The following is an 18,929-nucleotide window of genomic DNA, read 5'->3' as shown; positions in this document are numbered from 1 at the left end:
TTAAGTTGTAGGAGGTACATGAATGAGTGAGTTTGTTTCAGAGAGTCCTGTATTTCAGCTAAAGTTATTTGTGGGTTTTTCTTTGCATCCCGAACAATTTTCCTGGCAGTTGCTGCTGAAATTTTTGTTGGTCTACCTGACCATGGTTTGGCTCTAACAGAATCTCTCATTTTCCACTTCTTAATTACAGTTTGAACACTGCTTATTGGCATTTTCAGTCCCTTGGATATCTTTTTATATCCATTTCCTGTTTTATACAGTTCAACTACCTTTTCCCACAGATCCTTTGACAATTCTTTTGCTTTCCCCATGACTCCGGCACCAGAAACGTCAGTGCAGCACTGGATGAAAGAAAGGGTCTGTCAGGAGCCCAGAAACCCTTTTATACACCTACACTAATCACAAGCAAACAGATCACAGGTGAAGATGGTTACCTTTAGTAGCCATTCAAACCTGTTTGTGTCAAGGTCTTTGCATGCTATCAGGCCAAAATCACCAGGGTAGGTAAACTTTTGATCAGGGTCATCTGGTTAGTTTCTGTTGTCATTATGATTCAAAAAGAGTAAACACAGTTGTTTGACAAAAAATGGCTTCACACAACCACTAGCAATGAGTGGAAAAACTTTTGTGTTATCATTCATATTCTCTGAAAAATGGCCAAAAATTCAAACATTCTGTCATTTATTGTATGTACAGTTGTATGTAAAAGTTTGGGCACCCCTGGTGATTTCCATGGTTTTCCTTTATACAACCCCAATTCCAATGAAGTTGGGACGTTGTGTAAAATGGAAATAAAAACATAATACAATGATTTACAAATCCTCTTCAACCTATATTCAGTTGAATACACCACAAAGACAAGATATTTAATGTTCAAACTGATAAACTTTGTTTTTGTGCAAATATTTGCACATTGTGAAATGGATGCCTGCAACACATTTCAAAAAAGTTGGGACAGTGGTATGTTTACCACTGTGTTACATCACCTTTTCTTCTAACAACACTCAGTAAGCGTTTGGGAACTGAGGACACTAATTGTTGAAGCTTTGTAGGTGGAATTCTTTCCCAACAGTCTCTGCATCAGCATAGCAGTGAAAGGTAATCCCAGTAATTGTTGAAGCTTTGTAGGTAAAATTCTTTCCCATTCTTGCTTGATGTACGACTTCAGTTGTTCAACAGTCCGGGGTCTCCATTGTCGTATTTTGCGCTTCATAATGCGCCACACATTTTTAATGGGCGACAGGTCTGGACTGCAGGCAGGCCAGTCTAGAACCCGTACTCTTTTACAACGAAGCCACACTGTTGTAACACGTGCGCTAACACAACCCCATACCATCACAGATGCTGGCTTTTGAACTTTTCACTGGTAACAATCTAGATGGTCTTTTTTCTCTTTTGTCCGGAGGACACGGCGTCCATGATTTCCGAAAAACAATTTGAAATGTGGACTCATCAGACCACAGGACACATTTCCACTTTGCGTCTGTACATTTCAAATGAGCTCGGGCCCAGAGAAGGCGGTGGCATTTCTGGATGTTGTTGATGTATGTATGAGTTTTAACTTGCACTTTTAGATGTAGCGATGAACTGTGTTAACTGACAATGGTTTGCTGAAGTGTTCCTGATCCCACGTGGTAAGATCCTTTACACAATGATGTCGGCTTTTAATGCAGTGAGGGATCGAAGGTCACAGGCATTCAATGTTGGTTTTTGGCCTTGCTGCTTACGTGTAGAAAGTTCTCCAGATTCTTCTTTTATACCCAGTCATGACACTCACCTATTTCCAATTAGGTGTTCTTTGAGCATTCTTTAACTTTCCCAGTCTTTTGTTGCCCCATCCTAAATTTTTTGAAATGTGTTGCAGGCATCTATTTCAAAATGAGCAAATATTTGCACAAAAACAACAAAGTCTATCAGTTTGAACGTGTAATATCTTGTCTTTGTGGTGTATTCAATTGAATATAGGATGAAAATCATATTCTGTTAATATTTACATTGTACACAACGTCCCAACTTCATTGGAATTGGGTGTGTGTGTGTCTGTGTGTATGTATATATGTATATATATATATATGTATATATGTATATATATGTATATATATGTATATATATATGTGGCGACCCGAGTGAAAAACAAAGGAGAAGCCGAAGGGACTTACTTTTTAATATAATATTTTATTTACATTTTTTTTTCCTTGTCAGTAGCTGTAGTGTGGCTTTTGTCACATATGGAATTGATCACTTCTGACATTACACATAAAATTACATTTTTTTTCTCTCTCACATTTAAAGACCTGACATCACAAATAATTTTAAGCATAAATTACAGTTTAGTTAATATTCAATTTTTTAGTTTAGTTAATGTTCAACTTTTTAAATATCTTATTCTTAACTACTTATTCTGTAGATGCTCTTAATCCACTTTCCCTTATTTGACTAGGTTCCCTCCCTCTGAGCACCCTGTCCTTGCCATGCCTGGGGCTCCTGCCCAATTCCCAGTGATTGAGGAACATGTTGGTCTGCAGCGGTTCATCATATGGTCAGACGAGATGGTAAAAGAAGGAGAAGAACATATTTCATCTCTGCTACTCAGGCCGTATGTTGGTATTCACCTGAGGATCGGCGTGGACTGGGTGAGATGTTTGTTGTGATTTCATCGTGTAGACATGTGGACATGTAACACCGAACCCTAACCCAAGACATTTCACAGTACTTTACACTAAATTAAAAGAGCAAACACAAATATTTTGGAGTGAAGAACAGGCACCTAGATGAAAGAAAAATAACCGCAAGTAAAATAATACATAGCACAAGTTATTATAAATATTTTAAAGTTAATAATCAATCAGTCAATTCAATCAATCAATTTTATTTATATAGCGCCAAATCACAACAAACAGTTGCCCCAAGGCGCTTTATATTGTAAGGCAAGGCCATACAATAATTACGTAAAAACCCCAACGGTCAAAACTACCCCCTGTGAGCAAGCACTTGGCAACAGTGGGAAGGAAAAACTCCCTTTTAACAGGAAGAAACCTCCAGCAGAACCAGGCTCAGGGAGGGGCAGTCTTCTGCTGGGACTGGTTGGAGCTGAGGGAGAGAACCAGGAAAAAGACATGCTGTGGAGGGGAGCAGAGATCAATCACTAATGATTAAATGCAGAGTGGTGCATACAGAGCAAAAAGAGAAAGAAACACTCAGTGCATCATGGGAACCCCCCAGCAGTCTAAGTCTATAGCAGCATAACTAAGGGATGGTTCAGGGTCACCTGATCCAGCCCTAACTATAAGCTTTAGCAAAAAGGAAAGTTTTAAGCCTAATCTTAAAAGTAGAGAGGGTATCTGTCTCCCTGATCTGAATTGGGAGCTGGTTCCACAGGAGAGGATAATAATCCTAATAATCATAGTTTCCATCCATCCATCCATTTTCTTCTGCTTTATCCGGAGTCGGGTCGCGGGGGCAGCAGCTCAAGCAAAGCCGCCCAGACCTCCCGATCCACACACACCTCCCCCAGCTCCTCCGGGGGACCCCCAAGGCGTTCCCAAGCCAGCCGAGAGATGTAGTCCCTCCAGCGTGTCCTGGGTCTTCCCCGCAGCCTCCTCCCAGTAGGACGTGCCCGGAACACCTTTCCAGCGAGGCGTCCAGGGGGCATCCAGAAAAGATGCTCGAGCCACCTCAACTGACTCCTTTTGACGTGAAGGAGCAGCGGCTCAACTCCGAGCTCCTCCCGAGTGACTGAGCTCCTCACCCTATCTCTAAGGGAGTGCCCAGCCACCCTGCGGAGGAAACTCATCTCGGCCGCTTGTACTTGCGATCTCGTTCTTTCGGTCATGAGCCAAATCTCATGACCATAGGTGAGGATCGGAACGTAGATCGATCGGTAAATCGAGAGCTTTGCCCCCCTACTCAGCTCTCTCTTCACCACGACGGTCTGATACAGCGACCGCATCACTGCAGATGCTGCACCGATCCATCTATCGATCTCACGCTCCATCTGTCCGTCACTCGTGAACAAGACCCCGAGATACTTAAACACCTCCACTTGAGGCAAGGACACTCCACCGACCTGAAGAGGGCAAAGCACCTTTTTCCGGTCGAGAACCATGGCCTCGGATTTGCAGGTGCTGATTTTCATCCCAGACGCTTCACACTCGGCTGCAAACCGCCCCAGTGCACGCTGAAGGTCCCGATTTGGCGAAGGCAACAGAACCACATCGTCCGCAAACAGCAGAGACGAGATTCTGTGGTTCCCAAACCGGACCCCCTCTACACCCTGGCTGCGCCTAGAAATTCTGTCCATAAAAATAATGAACAGAACCGGTGACAAAGGGCAGCCCTGGCGGAGGCCAACATGCACTGGAAACAGGTTTGACTTACTACCGACAATGCGAACCAAGCTCCTGCTGCGGTCGTACAGGGACCGGATAGCCCTTAGCAAAGGACCCCGGACCCCGTACTCCCGGAGCACTCCCCACAGGGTGCCCCGAGGGACACGGTTGAATGCCTTCTCCAGATCACCCTCCAGGTCACCTTCTCCAGGACACCCTTGTGCTCGAACATGGTGTTCGTGATGGACAAACTGTGACTAGCACAGAAGTCCAACAACTGAACACCGCTCGGGTTCAGATCAAGGGAGGCCGTGCTTCCTGATCACCCCCCTCCAGGTCTCACTGTCGCCGCCCAGGTGGGCGTTGAAATCCCCCAGGAGAACAATGGAGTCACCAGTTGGAGCGCTATCTAGTACCCCTCCCAGGGACTCCAGGAAGGTCGGGTACTCTGCACTGCTGCTCGGCCCATAGGCCGAGACAACGGTGAGAGACCTGTCCCCGACCCGAAGGCGTAGGGACGCGACCCTCTCGTTCACCGGAGTGAACTCCAACACTTGGTGACTGAGCTGGGGAGCAATAAGCAATGCGACCCCAGCTCTCCGCCTCTCCCCGTGGGCGACGCCAGAAAAATGAAGCATCCAGCCCCTCTCCAGGAGTTGGGTACCAGAGCCCAAGCTGTGCGTGGAGGTGGAGGTGAGCCCGACTATCTCTAGTCGGTATCTCTCAACCTCCCACACAAGCTCGGGCTCCTTCCCCCCCTAGCGAGGTGACATTCCACGTCCCAACAGCCAGGGGCTGTGAGCATGGACCGGGCCGATGGGCCACCCGCCCTCGACCGCCACCAAATCCTCTCTGCACCCGACCCCCATGGCCCCCTCTGCAGGTGGTGAACCCACAGGAGGGCGGGCCCACGTCACTCTTTCGGGCTGAGCCCGGCCGGGCCCCATGGGCTAAGGCCTGACCACCAGGCGCTTGCGCGCGAGCCCCAACCCCAGGCCTGGCTCCAGGGTGGGACCCCGGCTCTGCCATACCGGGTGACGTCACGGTCCTTGATCTTTTACTGGTCATGGAGGTTCTGAACTGCCCTTAGTCTGACCCGTCACCTAGGACCTGTTTGCTTTGGGAGACCCTACAGGGAGCACAAAGCCCCCGACAACGTAGCTCCTAGGATCATCCGGGTACGCACACTCCCCCACCACGATAAGGTGACAGCTAGAGGGGGAGTATTATTTATTTTTAATTTAATTCACTGAAACTCAATCTTGTGTTGACTCATGTCACAGTCTGGAAGTTCATTTTTGGTAACAGCAGAAAAAAAATTTCTGCACGTCTCAAGCCCCTTTCATACCGGGCCAACATAGAGTTGCATATCGCAGAGTGCCGACTACACAGAGCTGTGCAGCTCTACGCAGAGTTTAAGCAGCTCTACCCCACGTTTTTGCTCCCCTATGCAGCAGAATGCTGAGGGGTATGTGAGGAGGACGCCAAAAATGTTTAATTTTTTCGGTGTAGAGCACTGGACACAGAAAGTACGCCATTTTTAAGCAAGTCTATGCAACACTCCACTACTGTAGGTAAATCTACACAACACTGCACTACTGTACACAAAGCCTCCGCAATTCTACACAACCCTATGCCAGGACGAAAAATCCTTTTAGTTTTTTTATCAGTACATACCTGTATTGATAGATTTTATTCATCCCGCTGAACTTTGCTGGCAGTGAAGCTTCAAAACCATGGAAGAAGAAGAGACGGGCCAAACTTCCACGTTCAGAGGACAAGTCCACCGTCCACTCCTCATAGACGGATCGCACACACAGACCAGTCCAAACAATAGAAAACAACAACCAACAAATTGAAAATGAACAAAAACCTCTGAAAAGTAAGAAAAAAACATCATCTCATCTGAACTGCGTCACACTCCCATCTCTCGACTCTCGCACACACTCACACTCCCAGCGTGCACCACAAAGAGAGAGAGAGAGAGAGAGAGAGAGCAAAAAGTTTCAGTATCAAGAAATCATCACAATTCAAAAACCAACAAGATTATTTGAGATATTTTACCTTTTGCTGGTTTTAAAAATATTGCTTTTATTAATTCTAGGTACAATAACACAACATGAATACATTGTTGTTTACGTAGTTTGTTTCCACTTTAGATAGAAAGCCTTTAAATTGTCATTATTGTAACATTTTAAGTAAGTATAGTATTTTAGATTTTGAAAGTTATCAGATGTTCCTGGATGCTTGCCTGGTTTTTAAAGTTCTAAATGGGCTGCCCCCCTGCCTCTAAAAACATTTATTGATAGGAAAAATAATAATAATGGAATGGGCACTAGAGCATCAACAAGAGGGGACTGTATTGTTCAAAGACACAGGACTAAATTTGGCCAAATGGCAGAGGAACGCTCTGTCAGAGCACATCAGAAACTGTGGACAATACTCACCTTTCAAACAAGCTCTTAAAAATTGGTTGAAAACTAACCAGTCATGTAGCCATAGATAATTATGCTTTCTTTTTGAGTCTTTTTTAATTTCCAGACTGATCATTTTATTGTAAATAGTTTGTTGTTAAGTTGTGTATGCACCACTCTGCATTTAATCATTAGTGATTGATCTCTGCTCTCTTCCACAGCATGTCTTTTTCCTGGTTCTCTCCCTCAGCCCCAACCAGTCCCAGCAGAAGACTGTCCCTCCTGAGCCTGGTTCTGCTGGAGGTTTCTTCCTGTTAAAAGGGAGTTTTTCCTTCCCACTGTTGCCAAGTGCTTGCTCACAGGGGGTCGTTTTGACCCTTGGGGTTTTTACGTAATTATTGTATGGCCTTGCCTTACAATATAAAGCGCCTTGGGGCAACTGTTTGTTGTGATTTGGCGCTATATAAATAAAATTGATTGATTGATTGATTGTGTGTGTTTAGTATAATATCAAATGTCTGTGTTGTCAGATTTATTATTAAATGTTTGTACCTGCCTTAGGACAACAGATGAAATTTAGCTCCTGTGCTATCTCTGGCACATTTATGTTGAATCCTTTGCTGACGCATTGATTAATATGCACTGTACACATTCAAATAAGTAAATAAATAAATAGTCAATACGTACTACGTGGCTTGTTCTCTAAGCCTCTACTGTGCAGTCACTTAATATTTTTATTCCATTCTACAGCAAAATGCCTGCAAAATGCTAAAGAGTGGAGATGTGGGGTCTCACTTCATGGCATCTCCACAGTGTGTTGGCTACAACCGTCAAACAGCACTGCCTCTCACAATGACCATGTGCCTTCCTGATCTGTCAGAGATCCGCAGAGCTGTCAGGCTGTGGGTGAAGAGGACCTCTGCTCGCTCTGTGTACATCGCCACAGACTCCGAATCACACAGCAAGGATATTGAAAAGCTCTTCAAAGGCAAGGTGGGTTTTGTATGTCCTGGTGTGCAGTCACAAGTATGTGTCAGAATCATTGGTAACTCTGAATTTTAAGTACAGATTTAAAATATACTCAGAAATAAGTGCAACTGCTTGCTTCAATTAAAGTGTAGGTGACATGATATGCAATGTTTTTTTTGTTGAGTATTTAAGACTAAATTTAAACAACAGTCTGCCTCCACTCCGGTCAGGTTTTTTTTTTTTTTAAACTGTTTGTTTGCCCTAAGTTTGGCTGGTGATATAAAGTCAGTTGCAAAACTTTGCTCCGACTGAACGTGGTGCTTTTGAGAAGAACACAGTAAACAAGGCTGACATATTATTTCCCTGTTTGCCATCACTGGATGTTTGCATGAATCACCAAGTTCACACAGATCATTAAAAAATAAACAGTCTTAGAACAACCTCTCTCTTTCTTTCTCACTCAGTCACACACACATGCACACAGACACACACAGATACCTTAACCAACATTGTTTAAGTTTGTGTGAAAAATAAATAATTGGACAAAAAAAACAGTTTGATCATAAAATTAAAAAAATAATAATAAAAAGTTGTGTTGAGTATGACAACTCTTGTTCATGCATACTTAGTTCATAATTTCTGACTACATTGAATGTCAATTCTGAGGCTGTTCTGTAAATATTCATTCATACACTTAAGAATATTCATGTTCTGAGTTCATTAAAAACTTGTTCTGTAAAATAGTTCCTTTACTATTGTGATCAAAAACATTGGATCTCAATTCTGAGGCTGTTCTGTAAATATTCATTCAAACACTGAAGAATATTCATGTTCTGTAGTTCATAAAAAAGTTGTTCTGTAAATAGTTCTCTTGCTTTTGTGATCAAAATCATTGATTTGAATCTCAAATTTGAGGCTGTTCTGTAAATAGTTTTCAAATAAACAATAAATATAGCAACTTCTGATCAATCCATATCAATTTCAGACAATGTACAGATTTAAGCCACGCCCATTTCTGGTTAAACCATGCCCACTTCCGGTTTAGGCCCACTCCAAGTACAGATACAGATAATTTAGATGGTTACACAGATACAGATAGTCGTGTACTCGCTCATCCCTAATGGACAGGATATTGAAGCATAGTTGGGGGGAGAAGGGTCTTCAGTTTTGTGGGCTCAGGGTCTCATCCCTGCTTTTTGTAGATGATGTGGTCCTGTTAGCTTCATCAGCCTGTGACCTCTAGCACTCACTGGGTCATTTTGCAACTGAGTGTGGAGTGGCTGGGATGAGGATCAGCACCTCTAAATGTGAGGCCATGGTTCTCATAAGGAAACTGATGGATTGCCTACTCTGGGAAGGGAATCAGGAGCTTGCCTTAAGTGAAGGAGTTCAAGTACCTTGGGGTCTTGTTCACGAGTGAGGGGACAGCGGACTGTGAGATTGTCCAGAGAATCGGCACAGCAAGGACAGTATTGCATTTGCTCTCTGTTGTGACGAAAAGGGAGCTGAACCAAAAGGCGAAGCTCTGATCTACTGGTCAATCTTCATTCCTGCTCTCACTTATGGTCATGAAGGTTGTGTCATGACCAAAAGTACAAGCAGCAGAAATGGGTTTCCTCAGGAGGGTGGCTGGTGTCTACCTTAGAGATAGCGTAAGATGCTCAGTCATTCGTGAGGACCTCAGAGTAGAGCCACTGCTCCTTGGCGAGGAGCCAGCTGAGGTGTTTTGGGCATCTGGTAAGGATGCCTTCTGGGCACCTCCCTAGGGAGGTGTTCCAGGCACGTCCAACTTGGAGGAGACCCCGGGGAAACCCAGGACTAGGTGTAGTGATTATATCTCCACACTGGCCTGGGAAGACCTTGGAATCCCCCAGTTAGAGGTGGTTAATACAACCCCAATTCCAATGAAGTTGGGACGTTATGTAAAATGTAAATAAAAACAGAATACATTGATTTGCAAATCCTCTTCAGCCTATATTCAATTGAATACACCACAAAGACAAGATATTTAATGTTCAGACTGATAAACTTTGTTTTTGTGCAAATATTTGCTTATTTTGAAATGGATGCCTGCAACACGTTTCAAAAAAGCTGGGACAGTGGTATTTTTACCACTGTGTTACATCACCTTTCCTTCTAACTACACTCAATAAGCATTTGGGAACTGAAGACACTAATTGTTTCAATTTCAATTTCAATTTATTTTCATTTATATAGCGCCAAATCACAACAGAGTTGTCTCAAGGCGCTTCACACAAGTAAGGTCTAATCTTACTAACCCCCAGAGCAACAGTGGTAAGGAAAAACTCAACCTCAAGAAACCTCAAGCATACCAGACTCAAAGGGGTGACCCTCTGCTTGGGCCATGCTATAGACATAAATTACAGAACAATTCACAAAAATGAATATACAGGAAATGCTGTTGGTGCACAGGACAGGAGGTTCGCCAGCACAAATACAACTCCCATCTCTGAATGAAGCTGCACCTTAAACAGAGAGAAAAAACAATCAGGCATCCGAAAGACAAGAAATACTGTATAATTTGCCAGCATTAATCAACAAGAAAAACAGAAGAAATACTAAGGTGATCTCCGGCCACTAGCCTTAAGCTTCACTAAAAGACCCAGAATTTAGGTAAAGTTGAGGCCGCGGCACGCTTTGTTTACCAATAAAATGAATTAAAAGAGTAACAAGCGTAAAGCAAAACTATACCAGTATGCTAGCCATATGAAAGGGAGAATAAGTGCGTCTTAAGTCTGGACTTGAAAGTCTCCACAGAATCTGTTTTATTGACCCAGGGAGATTATTTCACAGAACAGGGGCATGATAAGAGAAAGCTCTATGACCTGCAGATTTCTTATTCACCCTAGGAACACAAAGTAGTCCTGCACCCTGAGAACGCAAACCTCGGCCAGTACGTAGGGTTTAATTAGGTTAGCTAAGTAGGGAGGTGCCAGTCTGTAAACAGTTTTATAGACTAGTAGCAGAACCTTAAAATCTGATCTCACTGGGACAGGAAGCCATTGAAGGGTTGCCAAAATGGGTGTAATGTGGTTGAACTTTCTGCTTCGTGTCAAACGTCTGGCTGCAGCATTTTGAACCAATTGGAGACCCCTAATGCTAGACTGCAGTGAACCAGAAAATAGAACATTGCAGTAGTCCAATCTAGAAGAGATAAACGCATGGATCAGGTTCTCAGCATCAGCCATAGACAGGATGGGATGAAATTTTGCTATATTTTGCAGGTGGAAGAAAGCAGGCCTCGTAATATTTCTAATGTGGAGGTCAAAGGATAATGTAGGATCAAAAATTACCCAAAGGTTCCTCACTTTGTCGGTGCAATGTATGACACATGAGCCTAGGCTGAGCGTTAACTGGTCAAATTGATGCCAATGTCTCACTGGACAAAGAACCATCATTATCTAGACATCCAACTTCTCACTGATGCAAGACAATCTTCTAAGGATTGTGTATGTATGAGTATCATCAGCATAGCAGTGAAAGGTAATCCCAGTAATTGTTGAAGCTTTGTAGGTAGAATTCTTTCCCATTCTTGCTTGTTGTACGACTTCAGTTGTTCAACAGTCCGGGGTCTCCATTGTCGTATTTTGCGCTTCATAACACGCCACAAATTTTCAATGGGCGACAGGTCTGGACTGCAGGTAGGCCATTCTAGTACCCGCACTCTTTTACTACGAAGCCACGCTGTTGTAACGTGCAGAATGTGGCTTGGCATTGTCTTTCTGAAATAAGCAGGGATGTCCCTGAAAAAGACGTTGCTTGGATGGCAGCATGTGCTGCTCCAAAACCAGGATGTACCTTTCAGCATTGATGGTGCCATCACAGATGTGTAAGTTCCTCATGCCATGGGCACTAACCCACCCCCATACCATCACAGATGCTGGCTTTTGAATTTTGCTCTGGTAACAACCTGGATGGTCTTATTCCTCTTTTGTCCGGAGGACACGACGTCCATGATTTCCAAAAGCAATTTGAAATGTGGACTCATCAGACCACAGCACACTTTTCTACTTTGCATCTGTCCATTTCATCCTCAAAAGGCTCAGCCATTTACAAGCAAAGATGGGGTGAGGATCACCACTTTGTGAACAACTGCATGAAAAAATAGTCCAGCAGTTTAAAAACAATTTTTCTCAGTGTTCAATTGCAAGGGATTTAGGGATTCCATCATCTACAGTCCATAATATATTCAGAAGATTCAGAGAATCTGGAGAACTTTCTACACGTAAGCGGCAAGGCCGAAAACCAACATTGAATGCCCGTGACCTTCGATCCCTCAAGCAGACCTGCATTAAAAACCAACATCATTGTGTGAAGGATCTTGCCGCGTGAACTCAGGAACACTTCAGAAAACCATCAACAACATCCAGAAACGCCGCCACCTTCTCTGGGCCCGAGCTCATTTGAAATGGACAGATGCAAAGTGGTAAAGTGTGCTGTGGTCTGATGAGTCCACATTTCAAATTGCTTTTGGAAATTGTGGACATCGTGTCCTTCGGTTCATCTTTTCACTCAGGACAAAAATTATTTTAATTGGTGCAATATGGATTTAAAACACAAACCTGCCACAGTTTAAACAGCTAAATTATGTAATTGTACCAGGCTAGTGAAAAGTGCTCCCAGTAAAATTTCTTAGTGTCCAGCGGAATGGAGAGGACCATACGGAGGTAAACGTATGTTTACCTCACTAAATGTAAAGAATCTTTTATACATTTAGCTGCTTCGCCTCTTGTCCGTTCAGTGTCGCCAATCTCCAGTGAGTCATTCATTATAAGTCGATTGCTGATGAGTGCATCCTTTCTGTTGTAAAAGCAGAAGAATGAGCTTCTTGTCAACAATCCATTTGTAGTGAAAAATATTAATAACCCATAAGAATTAAAGCCAGTCCAGTTGTTCATTGTAATTAACGTGTGTGTTCTTTGGAAAAAGTACTGCTCGTATCTTTATTGATGTTGTGTATGATTTCTGTGACCTGTAGGTGAAGGTTGTGTGTCTCAAGCCAGACTCGGCCCTGATGGATCTATACATCTTAGGCCAGGCCGACCACGTCATTGGCAACTGTGTGTCTTCCTTTTCAGCCTTTGTAAAGAGACAGCGGGACGTCCATGGTCTTCCATCGTCTTTTTTTGGCATGGACACGCCTGGAAAATCAAATCATAAAGACGAACTTTGAAATGGCATATGATTGTATTGTGGAAGCTGATGATGATGTGCTGTCACGTGGAGGCATGCCGTGGGTGATGATATGGAAGACTTTGGCATCATGTAAAAGCAAGATATAGGATTTAAGGTTTCTGGCATGGCACAGGTTCAACTTTGTAGTTGGTGTTAAGCTGTGAAATGATGAATGTAGGTGGTCTTTGCAGAATGTTTCTGTGGTATGTCCTCACTTTTACTATGAAGAAAGAATTTTTTTTAACTTGAATGTTAGTGAGCTTTCATGTTGTATTTTTATATGACCTTTAAAATTGTATTTGTTAAATATTTTCTCCCCCTCCCTGTTAATGTACACTTAGCATACTGTCATCCAAGGTGCTCACTTGCACACCTGTGAGCAACTTGGAGGTTAAGGACCTTGCCCAAAGGCCCTTAGGTATTTTCCAGTCTGGCTGGGAAGGATCCTCTGTGACAAGCCCACCTCTGTAGCATCCAGACCATCACCCCCCCCCCCCCCCCCACCCCAAGTTTCTTTCTCTTCATTCTGGCAGGTCACACCGTAACAGATGCCATCACATCTCACTTTATGACCAAAAACTGAAACTGGGGGGGAGGGGGGGTCTTGCAGACAGTTTGCCTCTTGCTGAGACACAAAAACACTAAAAATTAAATAGAGTTAAATGAAAACATCATACAGATGCAACTAGCAATTATTTTCATCATCATGTAATCTCTTCATTATTTTCTGGATTAATCCATTAGTTGTTTGTCCATAAAATGCCAGAAAATAATGAAAAATATCAATCAGTGTTTCTCAAAGCCAAGATGACAACCGCAAATGTTTTGTCCGCAACCCAAAGACACTTAGTTTATTATCAGAGAGGAGTGGAAGACAAAAAAAACAGAAAAACTTCACATTTAATCAATCAATCAATCAATCAATCAATTTTTTTTTTTATATAGCGCCAAATCACAACAAACAGAATTTAATTTAAGAAACTGAAATCAGAGAATCTGAACATCTGAAGACACTAAACAATTCTGTTTTCCAAAATAGATGGAATTGATTTAATAATAGTTGCAGCTTTAAAGTGACTGCATGACATTTCTGTATGTTTCTCCAGTAAATGAGACACACATTTTAATAAGGGGCTGCAGTTTACATTGTTTACCAGCATCACTGGAAGATTAGCTGTTAATACTGCTTAATCACCTATTACACAAAGCTACAGCGACAAGCTTATGAGACTTGGTTACCAGGTTTACACTGATATTTTCAGGGACGGCCTGTTTTAAACTGGCATAAATTCTTTTGAAATCATCAGAGCTAAAATCTGTTATTGCAAAAAGAGCTCCAGCACATAGCAATGGAAGAGTGTGAGAAACTACCAGCAGATGGGTGCAAGACGCTTGCAGATAGGAAATGTTTGGAGGCTGTCACTGTTATCAAAGATGGTGCAACCAAATATGAAACCAAATGAAGAGTGCCAATACTTGGTTCAGTGACCTTGAACTTTTTATAAAACTGGATGATAAAAAAATTGGTTATTTCGCATTTGTTTTTGAAGATATTCTGAATTATGTACTTGAGTGCCAATAATTTTGGCCTGAACTGTTGAGTATGTAAGCAAAAGTGTTATTCATTCAGAGCAACTGAATTTATTTGCGCACCCACACAAACATACACACACACACTTAAGGATGCAGTGTAACAGTCTGGTGGCAGGAATGTGAACCGTTTAATAGCTGACTAGTGACAGTCAGATGATGCTTTCTGTATCTTTGAACGTTATTGAACCACTGTTTCGGGCACTAGCTCACTAAAGGTTCATTCATAGGATTTGTCTGTGGAAGACATCTGCTGGAAGTTGATTTAGTTCACTGTGATTACGCGATTATTTTCTGTAATCTTATTACCTCTGATTTGAACACTATATTTGGGATGTATTTATAACTGCTCAAATGGAATTGGGATAATTGATAAATGCATGTAGGGCAGACCGAACAGTTGACCAGAATGCAGTGGTTGCAGACAGCAGGGACCTTATGTGTTTTTACTCAATCAAATCCGGGTCAGCATGTAAAAGGCTGTCTAGTGTCTACCTGTGTGTGTGTGTGCAGGGGTGAGCAGTGTTATGCCATGCTTTAAAACTCCCAACACTTTTAAAATTGCTGCTTCATCCCTGTATACACACACAGGAATGACCCGGATTAGGCCTAGTGACAATAGGTTATAGGTCCTTTATTATTCTGCATTTGTGTAGTTTGAATTTCTCTGTGTTGGAGCAACTGTAGCAATTTCCTCTAAGGGATCAATAAAGTATTTCTGATTCTGACAACAGAAACTCTTTCATTTGACTTCACATTTGTACAATATTACCTTCTTATTCTGTCATTGTGGTTGCTTATTTGTTATGTGCTTTCTGAACAAGAACACGGCAACAATCAGATGGGCTGCGATGATGAAGGGGGAAAAAATTATTGTATTTTTATGCTGGAATGAACGTTTACGTAATACGTTGTTAAATTGCAGAAGTGTTACGAATGATTGCAAAATCCTTCAGATTATGAAACTTGATATATCAAATGAAAAACTATTGCACTGCATGACAATAAGTTTGAATATTGATTTACTTGAGCTATAGAAACTTAAAGGGTTTAAGGCTTTAGGTTTCCTGAGACCATTTGAGTTGCCAATAACTTATTAGGTTTTACACTGAAATAACCATTAACATCAAAATGTCGCTAACTGCCCCACAGGCATTAATGTAACATAAAGAAAATCTTTCAGACTATTACATTTTTAAATGTAAAAGCAACAACACTTGAACAACTAAAATAATTTATATAAGTTTGGTAAACTTTGTCACTCTTAACAGTTTTTAAATCATCTTGCCTACAATAGTTAATTTTTTAAACAATTATAGACTACTGCTGCTGCCATAAACAGCATCAGTGATAATAATGATTGGTTGGTTGATTTTTATTTGGGCAGTGCATTCATTCATTCATTCGTCACTCATTCCAATTAAATGTATAAAATCTGCTGTCGAGGATGACACAAGAAAGTTTCCAAAATAAGATTGCTTAATAGCAATCTTAATAATGAAGAATATTAATTATAATGATTACAATTAATCATTAAGAATAATCAATATAAAACACTTTTGAATTTATACTTTTCCAAATGAAGTTCACTATTGTGTTATTTTACACTCTAAAATGAGAACATATGAAATATTTCACATAGGTACTGCGTTTGGTTTTATTTTTTAAATTCCGGGAATGAAACAAGTCTCGTTTCACTGTTTCGTGATCAAAACCCTTTCGATGCGAGTGTTGAATCCCCGGTGTCGGAGCTAACAGCAGTATGGCTCACTGGGAGTTTTGGACAATCTGTTTTTGTGTGGTAAACCTTTAAGGATGTTGTTGTCTGTCGGACGGTAAGATGATTACCTGCTGTTTCGATTATGGATAGCTAATAGAAATGTTCTCATTGTCAGGTGAAATGGTGAATTAGTCTGTCTTCTGGTCCCAGCGTTAGCCGGGTTATGCTAACGGGCTGGTAGGTAACCGGTGTGTTTGCCGTTGCTAGGCCGGTTTTTCAGTCTCACAGTGGGCTGGATTTTGCGTTAGCCACCGTTAGCAGCAGACTGGCAGCGATGAGGCATCGTTGCTTAAATTATTTAAGTAGCTACATGTCAAAGTTGGCGCGATATCATAAATGGCAATGTCATTTGAAGTCCTGAAGGTCCAGTGTTGATTAAATTAATCATTAATGCTGCTACTTTAATGCTAAATTAATGCTTTGGCAGGTCCGGGAATGCATTTTTTTCGCCCCTTACTAGACCGAACTATGCAGCAGCAATTCCTGAAAATTGCTCTTGAGGGGGAAAAAAAAATCAGTGCCAAGACTTGGTATTGCAGAATTTTTGATAATGAATGATTACTCATCACGGGTTGACAGAAAATCAGATACATAACAATTAATATTACAATGTGATATGAAAATGTGATTGATTTATTTTATCATACACTTATCTTTAATCAAGTTGCAAACCACATTATCTGTAAAATTAGTGTTAGCTTGTAGATATTATCAATCAATCAATCAATTTTATTTATATAGCACCAAATCACAACAAACAGTTGCCCCAAGGCGCTTTATACTGCAAGGCAAGGCCATACAACAACTACGTAAAAACCCCAACGGTCAAAACGACCCCCTGTGAGCAAGCATTTGGTGACAGTGGGAAGGAAAAACTCCCTTTTAACAGGAAGAAACCTCCAGCAGAACCAGGCTCAGGGAGGGGCAGTCTTCTGCTGAGACTGGTTGGGGCTGAGGGAGAGAACCAGGAAAAAGACATGCTGTGGAGGGGAGCAGAGATCAATCACTAATGATTAAATGCAGAGTGGTGCATACAGAGCAAAAAGAGAAAGAAACACTCAGTGCATCATGGGAACCCCCCAGCAGTCTAAGTCTATAGCAGCATAACTAAGGGATGGTTCAGGGTCACCTGATCCAGCCCTAACTATAAGCTTTAGCAAAAAGGAAAGTTTTAAGCCTAATCTTAAAAGTAGACAGGGTGTCTGTCTCCCTGATCTGAATTGGGAGCTGGTTCCACAGGAGAGGAGCCTGAAAGCTGAAGGCTCTGCCTCCCATTCTACTCTTACAAATCTTAGGAACTACAAGTAAGCCTGCAGTCTGAGAGCGAAGCGCTCTATTGGGGTGATATGGTACTATGAGGTCCCTAAGATAAGATGGGACCTGATTATTCAAAACCTTATAAGTAAGAAGAAGAATTTTAAATTCTATTCTAGAATTAACAGGAAGCCAATGAAGAGAGGCCAATATGGGTGAGATATGCTCTCTCCTTCTAGTCCCCGTTAGTACTCTAGCTGCAGCATTTTGAATTAACTGAAGGCTTTTCAGGGAACTTTTAGGACAACCTGATAATAATGAATTACAATAGTCCAGCCTAGAGGAAATAAATGCATGAATTAGTTTTTCAGCATCACTCTGAGACAAGACCTTTCTAATTTTAGAGATATTGCGTAAATGCAAAAAAGCAGTCCTACATATTTGTTTAGTATGCGCTTTGAATGACATATCCTGATGAAAAATGACTCCAAGATTTCTCACAGTATTACTAGAGGTCAGGGTAATGCCATCCAGAGTAAGGATCTGGTTAGACACCATGTTTCTAAGATTTGTGGGGCCAAGTACAATAACTTCAGTTTTATCTGAGTTTAAAAGCAGGAAATTAGAGGTCATCCATGTCTTTATGTCTGTAAGACAATCCTGCAGTTTAGCTAATTGGTGTGTGTCCTCTGGCTTCATGGATAGATAAAGCTGGGTATCATCTGCGTAACAATGAAAATTTAAGCAATACCGTCTAATAATACTGCCTAAGGGAAGCATGTATAAAGTGAATAAAATTGGTCCTAGCACAGAACCTTGTGGAACTCCATAATTAACCTTAGTCTTTGAAGAAGATTCCCCATTTACATGAACAAATTGTAATCTATTAGATAAATATGATTCAAACCATCGCAGCGCAGTGCCTTTAATACCTATGGCATGCTCTAATCTCTGTAATAAAATTTTATGGTCAGCAGTATCAAAAGCAGCACTGAGGTCTAACAGAACAAGCACAGAGATGAGTCCACTGTCTGAGGCCATAAGAAGATCATTTGTAACCTTCACTAATGCTGTTTCTGTACTATGATGAATTCTAAAACCTGACTGAAACTCTTCAAATAGACCATTCCTCTGCAGATGATCAGTTAGCTGTTTTACAACTACCCTTTCAGGAATTTTTGAGAGAAAAGGAAGGTTGGAGATTGGCCTATAATTAGTTAAGATAGCTGGGTCAAGTGATGGCTTTTTAAGTAATGGTTTAATTACTGCCACCTTAAAAGCCTGTGGTACATAGCCAACTAATAAAGATAGATTGATCATATTTAAGATCGAAGCATTAAATAATGGTAGGGCTTCCTTGAGCAGTCTGGTAGGAATGGGGTCTAATAGACATGTTGA

The 18,929-nt window shown here is 41.6% G+C and overlaps 2 protein-coding genes across 3 annotated transcripts in view; both read left to right on the top strand.

Moving 5' to 3' along the window:
- Positions 1-13,145, top strand: part of pofut1 (protein O-fucosyltransferase 1) — a 38,404-nt gene extending 25,259 nt beyond the window's left edge. For both annotated transcript variants that reach the window (XM_034172103.1, XM_034172105.1), the window contains exons 5-7: positions 2,441-2,633; positions 7,493-7,735; positions 12,711-13,145. In XM_034172103.1, the coding sequence (XP_034027994.1) occupies positions 2,441-2,633; positions 7,493-7,735; positions 12,711-12,905 (631 nt within the window). In that variant the 3' untranslated portion in view covers positions 12,906-13,145. The remainder of the gene's footprint in view (positions 1-2,440; positions 2,634-7,492; positions 7,736-12,710) is intronic.
- A 3,069-nt stretch (positions 13,146-16,214) lies between these two features.
- kif3b (kinesin family member 3B) overlaps positions 16,215-18,929 on the top strand; it is a 34,332-nt gene continuing 31,617 nt past the window's right edge. Inside the window, exon 1 of the mRNA XM_034172101.1 lies at positions 16,215-16,332. The gene's annotated coding sequence lies outside the window, so the exon portion shown is untranslated. The remainder of the gene's footprint in view (positions 16,333-18,929) is intronic.

The sequence above is a fragment of the Thalassophryne amazonica genome, chromosome 6 (genome assembly GCF_902500255.1).
Source record: "Thalassophryne amazonica chromosome 6, fThaAma1.1, whole genome shotgun sequence".
Taxonomy (NCBI): domain Eukaryota; kingdom Metazoa; phylum Chordata; class Actinopteri; order Batrachoidiformes; family Batrachoididae; genus Thalassophryne; species Thalassophryne amazonica.
The sequence above is the reverse complement of the archived record's forward strand: the minus strand, read 5'-3'. Positions and strand labels throughout refer to the sequence as shown.